General features: G+C 41.4%; 1 protein-coding gene across 1 annotated transcript; it reads left to right on the top strand.

Moving 5' to 3' along the window:
• Positions 1-2,048: 2,048 nt before the first annotated feature.
• LOC113223398 (BPI fold-containing family C protein-like) lies at positions 2,049-8,179 on the top strand. The gene is made up of 5 exons (XM_026452860.1): positions 2,049-2,287; positions 3,985-4,161; positions 5,732-5,785; positions 6,960-7,130; positions 8,083-8,179. Exons 2-5 carry the CDS (start codon positions 4,066-4,068, stop codon positions 8,152-8,154), a joined length of 393 nt encoding a protein of 130 aa, XP_026308645.1. The 5' UTR covers positions 2,049-2,287; positions 3,985-4,065; the 3' UTR covers positions 8,155-8,179.
• Positions 8,180-8,183: the final 4 nt, after the last annotated feature.

Here is an 8,183-nt window from a genome sequence, read left to right as displayed (position 1 = left end):
CTAGCTTTCCTTGAGCAAGTTCCTTTACCTCTGAGCCTCACTCACCTCGTCTGTGAAATGATTGCTGTGCTTCAGAGTAACGACTTGAAAGCATTTTAAAAACTGTGGCAATGGCCAGGCACGGTGGCCCACACCTGTAATCCCAGCACTTTGGGAAACTGAGGCAAGCGACTCACTTGAGGCCAGGAGTTCAAGACAAGCCTGGCCAACAGGGTGAAACCCTGTCTCTACTAAAAATACAAAAATTATCCAGAGGTGGTGGCGCAGGCCTGTAATCCCAGCTATTTGGGTGGCTGAGTCAAGAGAATCGCTTGAACCCGAGAGATGGAAGCTGCAGTGAGCCGAGATTGTGCCACTGCACTCCAGCCTGGGTGACAGCAAGACTGTCTCAAAAAAAAAGTGAAAACTAAAAACCAAAAACTATGGTGGCTTAGGATAATATTGTTCCTTTATCTTAGCAAGACACTTCATCTCTTCTTGCTTTTCATCTCCATCTATGGCATGCAAGAAGAGAGAAGACGTGATGCTCAGGTAACTGTTTCTAGAACAGGGAGTAGGTCTTCATATTGTAGAACACATGTCAGTGGTCAGGAAAGCAGCTCTTCAAAGCCAAGTGGGAAACCTGAGCCCTGCATCACTGCACTGCACATACAACTAGCTTCAGACTAAAATCTGTGCTTTAATTTTTTTTTTTTTTTTTAAGACGGAGTTTCACTCTTGTCGCCCAGGTTTGAGTGCAATGGCGTGATCTCAGCTCACCACAACCTCCACCTCCTGGGTTCAAGTGATTCTCCTGCCTCAGCCTCCCGAGTAGCTGAGATTACAGGCGTGCGCCACCACACATTGCTAATTTTGTATTTTTAGTAGAGATGGGGTTTCTCCATGTTAGTCAGACTGGTCTCAAACTCCCAGCCTCAGGAGATCTGCCCGCCTCAGCCTCCCAAAATGCTGGGATTACAGGTGTGAGCCACCACGCCCAGCCCAATCTGTGCTTTCTGGAACTTCACCCAGAACTTCACCCAACACTGTACTCTGGTCCTCTTGACTTGTGCTTTATTCTGAAAATGATAATACATAAAATTATTTGAATTAGGAGCACTGTGCCTAAGAATTTCCTTGGCCTCTCCAATGTAGTGGACTTTATTTTCTCTCACACAATCTGTTTTTAAAAATATTTCTAATGACAACAGTAATGCATACTTCTCGTGAAAAAAAAAAGAAGTTCTAACTGCAATTTATAACATCAAACTGAAAAGTCTTTCATTATACCAACCCAATATATATGGCTAAATATTGGTATGAGTTTTGTGTTTGTACTAATTTCCTTTTTAAAAAATAACTTATATAGGGCTGGGCACAGTGGCTGACGCCTGTAATCCCGGCACTTTGGGAGGCCAAGGTGGGTGGATCACTTGAGGTCAGGAGTTCGAAACCAGCCTGGCCAACATGGTGAAACCCTGTCTCTACTAAAAACACAAAAATTAGCTGTGTGTAGTGGCCGGTACCTGTAATCCCAGCTACTGGGAAGGCTGAGGCATGAAAACTGCTTGAACCCAGGAGGCAGAGGTTGCAGTGAGCCAAGATTACACCACTGCACTCCAGCCTGGGTGATAGAGTGAGACTCTATCTCAAAAAAAAAAAAAAAAAAAAAAAAAAAAAGCTATACATGCATTTTGTGTTTGTATATGTGTATACCTAAAAAGGTATACAGAAGTCCCCCCTTATCTGCAGTTTGGCCTTCTGCAGTTTCAGTTACCCGTGGTCAACCACAGTTTAAAAATATTCAACATCTCAATGTGAATTTGAGAGAGAGAAAGAGAGAGACCACATTCACATTCACATTCACATTCACATTCCTTTTATCACAGTGTATGTAGGTGTTGGTACTGTCCACACTTTCAGGCATCCACTGGGGTCTTGGAACATATGCCCTGCAGATAAGGGGGACCACTGCACACCCAAATTTTAGTGATGCTTCTCTCAGATTAATTCGCTTGGAAAAAATGTTCACTTTCTTCTTTTGATTCATCTACTTTTCTGGGTTTTCAAAAGATAACATGCATTCCTTATGAAAAGCAGGAACTGATCTTTTAAACAGAGAATTTAAAGTTATATTGTTCTACATAGACATCATTCATATATTTACTATGCTTTTAATGAATATGGATTTTCTTTTTTCTTTGTTGGTTATTTAGTTTTAACCAAGATTGACAACTACACTCTGTTGGATTACTCCCTAATCAGTTCTCCAGAAATTACTGAGAACTACCTTGACCTGAACTTGAAGGTAACTTTATCATCATCAGAATCCTCAGCCTGGCTGTCAACAGCCAATATTTAGAAAACAGTGATTATGGACCGGGTGCGGTGGCTCACAACTATAATCCCAGCACTTTGGGAGACCCAGGCAGGCGGATCACTTGAGGCCAGGAGTTTGAGACCAGCCTGGTCAACATGGTGAAACCCCATCTCTACTGAAAACACAAACAATTAGCGAGGCATAGTGACACACAGCTGCATTCCCAGCTGTTTGGGAGGCTGAGGCGGGAGAATTCCTTGAACCTGGAAGGCAGAGGTTGCAGTGAGCCGAGATCTTACCACTGCATTCCAGCCTGGGTGACAGAGTGAGACTCTGTCTCAAATAAACAAAAACAAAAACAAAAAACAATGATTCTGTACAGAAGGAAATATATATACATCCTCTTTGAAAGAAAATAATTTAATTTTCTTTCAAGCAACTGCCTCATGTTTACACCTTTTCAAAAGATTCTTGAACATTTTGTTGATAAGCAAATGATTGTATTGTACAACATATGTTTGCCCTCTTCAGGAGAAGGATCATATGTCTTTGCATGTAGGAGTAGTTTTGAAGCTAGGAGGCAGCAAGTAGAGCGATCTGTATTTATTGGAACTTAACACATCAGTAGGTGGTACACGTTGGCACTTCCATTCCTAAGTGTCAGGTTCGTGGATGTAACTGAGGGCTGCTGACCTCTGTCAGGGCCATAAGCACGTGGAATTAGTGTTCACTGATCATGGAAAAACGATCATTGTGCTTATGTTTCATTTTGCTCCAAAGCTAATATCATTGTCTTTTAAAAAGCATATGGGCTCATACTTCACTCACCAGAGTCTTTCAACTCAGTTCAATGTTGGACAAGACAATATTTTGTAATAACGCCCTATAGCTAATGAAAGCAGTGCTAGAAATGCCACAAAAGTGATTTAAACAATTTGGAGTCTTGGGTCCTTCTTTCTATGATTCCCCAGGTACTCAGCAGACACAGATTTTGAAGGTCAAGTGTTTGACACCATTTCACAGCTCCTCAGGAACGACTTTTACTCAGAGTTGTCCTTCCAGCTAAATGCACCTCCTTCTTTGTCTGAGAAAAGTTCCAACAAGGGTTCTCATTAGGTTACACCCTGGGGTGAACAGACACACCTAAATATGCCCAAGAATCCTAAGAGCTTTGAAAAATAGTCACTGGTCAAGGAGTCAGAAAGCCTTAACAGTTTTTCAGCATTACTGAGTTTCTAGGATTCTTCTTCTTCTTCTTCTTTTTTTTTTGACAAGGTCCCCCTCTGCCACCCAGGCTGAGGCTGGAGTGCAGTGCTGCAGTCACAGTTCACTGCAACTTCAACCTCCCTGGTTCAAGGGATTCTCCTCTCTCAGCCTCCCGAGTAGCTGGAACTACAGGTACATGCCACCACATCTGGCTAATTTTTGTATTTTTTATAGAGACAGGGCCTGCCATGTTGCCCAGGCTGATCATGGAAAAACAATCATTCAATCAATTCAAACTCCATTGCTCCAGTGATCCACCTGCCTTAGCCTCCCAAAGTGCTGGGATTATAGGCGTGAGCTACCGCGCCCGGCCCGAGCTTCTGGAATTCTTGTTCTATTTCAGAGGGTCCACCTTCTTAGCCTTCTTAGAATTTGAGTTTTCACCTGATACACTGGTCTTTTTCTCTGTTTTCCCACAGGGCGTATTCTACCCACTGGAAAACCTCGCCGACCCGCCCTTCTCACCAGTTCCTTTTGTGCTCCCAGAACGCAGCAACTCCATGCTCTACATTGGAATTGCCGAGTATTTCTTTAAATCTGCGTCCTTTGCTTATTTCACAGCTGGGGCTTTCAACGTCACTCTCTCCACCAAAGAGGTGAGGAGTTAACTGAGGATCTCAATGGTCACTACCATTCAGCCTTTTTATAAGTATCCTGTTATAGGACTTTAATGCCATAATTTCGATTCCTGGGTTATCACTCTCAGTAAGACAGTGAAGGAATGAAGGAATTGTGGAATGAACATGGTTATGGGTTGAGCATCCCTTATCCAAAATACTTGGGACCAGACGTGTTCTGGATTTCAGATTTTGTCAGATTTTGCGATATTTGCATTATATATACTTACCGGCTGAGCAGCCCTAATCTGAAAATCCAAAATCTAAAATGCTCCAATAAGCATTTCCTTTGTGTATCATGTCGGCATTTAATAGTTGGATTTTGGGGCACTTTGAATTTCAGATATTCAGATTAGGGATATTCGACCTGTATTCGCTGGAGAATTGTCGAGTTTCCAGTTCTGCTACATTTGTTTTTTCATGATACCTCACCGCTCACCACTGTACTAGATTCATCTCAGATAATACCAAGACCCCTTTCCATCACATACTGCCTGTGACCTTAGAGGTAATTTCAATTTATATCACTTCTATGTGCCAGAATTTCCTCATCTGGAAAAGGGAGATAATAATAGTTCCATACTCACAGAGTTTATATGGGCATTAAAAGATTTAAGTACGTGTCAAGCATTCAGACCAATCCCCAACACAGAATAAGTGCGATGTAACTGTTGCTCATCATCATCATCATCATCATTATTTCCTGTATTATGCTAACATAAAGAGTTACCCTGGTTGTAATTACAGCTGGTTTATCTACAATGATTAGTAATAGTACAGATATTCATTGATTCTCTGTCATGCACCTCCCTTTTATAATGACAGCACTCTCTCTAGCCAGCCAACCAAAAACTTTTATTGAGCATCCTTTTTTAATCTTCTCATTCTATATGTCTTAATTACCAAGTAGATATAAAGCTTATGTTCAGAATGGTAAGTATGGCAGCAGTGGCTACCTTACGATGCTGAGAATTAGACGCTTCTAGCTGCAGACTTGAAAATCATTGATCTGTGAACGTAAATTCCTTAAGCATCTGGTATCTCAGTAATCCCTAAAAGCGAGGACAATAACACAAGGCTTATTGTTAATGACTGTAGAATATGTACACATAGATAGTAATATATATATAAATAAAGAATATGTACACATAGATTGTAATACATATAAAGAATATGTACACACAGATAGATTGTAATATATATAAAGAATATGTACACATAGATTGTAATATATATATAAATAAAAGTGTTTTGTGCTATATATGTACAATCCATGTGTAAATATTCTACAGTTATTAACAATAGACTGTATTGTTCCCAGAGTTAAAAGAAATATAACTTCTTGTGTGACCTTGGGCAAGTCACTTTAATTCTCTGAACTTCGGATTCCCTGTGATTGGGCTATAAAATGATAGGTTGCCTTTAAACACTGAATATTTTATGGTGTAACAGCTTCACAATTCATAAAATTGTAGGGAACACTACATTTTCCCTGAAAAGACAATCCAGGTAAAATCTTAACAGTGACATAATGGACTTTATTTTCCAGATTTCCAACCATTTTGTTCAAAACTCTCAAGGCCTTGGCAATGTGCTCTCCCGGGTAAGTGCTCAGGGTTTGAGTCTTGATAGTGTATTTGGCTCCATTGCAATTACTTCTGGAAGACTTGTGGGTTCTATGTATTCCTTTTTGGATAAGTCCCTCTGTCTATTATTGGGAGTTTTTTCTCTTAATCAACTATCCATGAATATTTACTGAACAGTACAGTTTAAAGTGCAATTAACATACAAGTTACAGTATAATTGTAAGTTCACAAAGTAAATCACCTGTGCCTTCCACAATATTCCACCACACTTGAAATAATTAGTTTAAATAAAGGATTTATTAGTGTAAATGAAGGATTCAATTCTTAAATGAAGGATTAGTGCCAACACTTGTAACTGTAGTAAAGCAACTGTTAATATTGTGCCTTCATAGCACACTAAGTATTGAACATAATGAACCTACGGGCTAGGAATTGCTCTTGAGGGCAAAGAGATGTTCATGTAGCATCCTGGTTTTGGAGCAAGGATCTTGAGTCAGATAGACCTAGATTTGTTTTTGTTTGCTTGTTTTTTGAGACAGGGTCTCGCTCTGTCATCCAGGCTGGAGTGCAGTGGCACGATCTTGGTTCACTGCAATATCCACCTCCCCGACTCAAGTGATCCTCCCACCTCAGCCTCCCAAGTAGCTGGGACTACAGGCACAAGCCACTACGCCCAGCTATTTTTCCTATTTTTTGTAGAGGCATGATTTCTCCATGTTGCCCTGGCTGGTCTCAAACTCCAGGGCTCAAGTGATCCACCCATGTCAGCTTTCCAAAGTGCTAGGATTATAGGTGTGAGCCACTGTGCCCAGCCCAGACCTAGATTTGAATCCCAATTCTACCACTTATTCCCCTAGAACCTTGAGAACATCACTTAACCTCTGTAAGACTCACATTCTCCACTATGAAACAGGGATGCTGATAGAATCTGCCTCACAGGGATTTTCTGAAGATTCAATGTGATAATACATAAAGCCCCTGGCACAGTGGGTAGTATCAAGTATTATGTTCAGTAACTGCCAACTGTTATCATCGTTTGATTTTTGTGTGTGATTATGATTATTAAAGAGCTGTTTTTCTATTATAACTGCACGATGTAAGATTTAGTCACCACAGGCCGTCCTAACCTTGTGATTTCCCTTCATCAACTCACATCTCACAATCTTTATTTCTTTATTGGAATGTGGGCAGATTGCAGAGATCTACATCTTGTCCCAGCCCTTCATGGTGAGGATAATGGCCACGGAGCCTCCCGTGATCAATCTACAACCAGGCAACTTCACCCTGGACATCCCTGCCTCCATCATGATGCTCACCCAACCCAAGAACTCCACAGTTGAAACCATCGTTTCCATGGACTTCGTAAGTCTGGGGAGACAGTGGAGCAGCCTGTAGATGCCAATCCTGCTCCTGCTGTGGACTGTTGGCCAGCAGCTTTGAAATGTTCGAAGAGGGTGGGGATGCTCCATTGATTAAGAGTGAGGATGGAGGCTGGACGCGATGGCTCATGCCTATAATCCCAGTGTCTTGGGAGGCCGAAGCAGGAAGATTGCTTGAGGCCAGGAGTTAGAGACCAGCCTGGGCAACAATAGCAAGACCTCATCTCTACAAAAAACAATTGTTTAGCCAGGTGTGGTGGCGTTGTGCACCTGTCGTCCTAGCTACTCAGGAGGCTGAGGTGGAAGTGTGGCTCTGAACCCAGGAGTCTGAGGCTACAGTGAGCTATGATTGCACCACTGCACTCCAGTCTGGGCAACAGAGTAAGACCCTGTCTCAGTGAGGTTGGAGTTGAGGGAAGGGTATGTGTGGCAGGATGGGAGGCCAGCACTCACACTCTCATACATTGTAAAATCTCTTTCCAGTCTCTGCTTCATGCACACTCTTTCCACCACCTACCTCAGTTACATGGAGAGCTGGAATTCTTTTTTCTTTTAATCTAAATAAGTCAATCAAGGTAGAATTCATTTTTACTTGAGCAAATGAAGGCCAAATGCAATCTGATAGAAGGATATAATAAACCTAACAAAAATGTCATACGCACATAGGCACACGCACACACGTACATAGAGAAGAGAGATTAGGAGAAAAAAAATAAATCAAAGGAGATCATCAAACAAAAAGTCTTTGCAGGTAGCTTCCCTAACTTACAAGACAGGATTTTCAGAGGTATTTATTCCCAATGTCTTTTAGATTTCCAATGTCTTTAGACTAAGAGGGAAAGTTGGGCTTATAATGTTTCAACTATTGGAAATTATATTGGTGGCCAAAATTGACACTCTCTCATCTTAATAATAAGTGCTTTTATTGTCTATAGGTTGCTAGTACCAGTGTTGGCCTGGTTATTTTGGGACAAAGACTGGTCTGCTCCTTGTCTCTGAACAGGTAAGATCAATCAATTTGACTGTTGGGACACCT

The sequence above is a fragment of the Piliocolobus tephrosceles genome, unplaced genomic scaffold (genome assembly GCF_002776525.5).
Source record: "Piliocolobus tephrosceles isolate RC106 unplaced genomic scaffold, ASM277652v3 unscaffolded_41209, whole genome shotgun sequence".
NCBI classification, from domain to species: domain Eukaryota; kingdom Metazoa; phylum Chordata; class Mammalia; order Primates; family Cercopithecidae; genus Piliocolobus; species Piliocolobus tephrosceles.
The sequence above is the reverse complement of the archived record's forward strand: the minus strand, read 5'-3'. Positions and strand labels throughout refer to the sequence as shown.

Bases quoted from the DNA above. Each gene is read 5' to 3' on its own strand.
- LOC113223398 (XM_026452860.1), top strand. From the start codon at position 4,066: ATGCTCTACATTGGAATTGCCGAGTATTTCTTTAAATCTGCGTCCTTT. The intron at 4,162-5,731 runs GTGAGGAGTTAA...TTTATTTTCCAG, and splicing joins TCACTCTCTCCACCAAAGAG to ATTTCCAACCATTTTGTTCA. The intron at 7,131-8,082 runs GTAAGTCTGGGG...TATTGTCTATAG, and splicing joins CCATCGTTTCCATGGACTTC to GTTGCTAGTACCAGTGTTGG.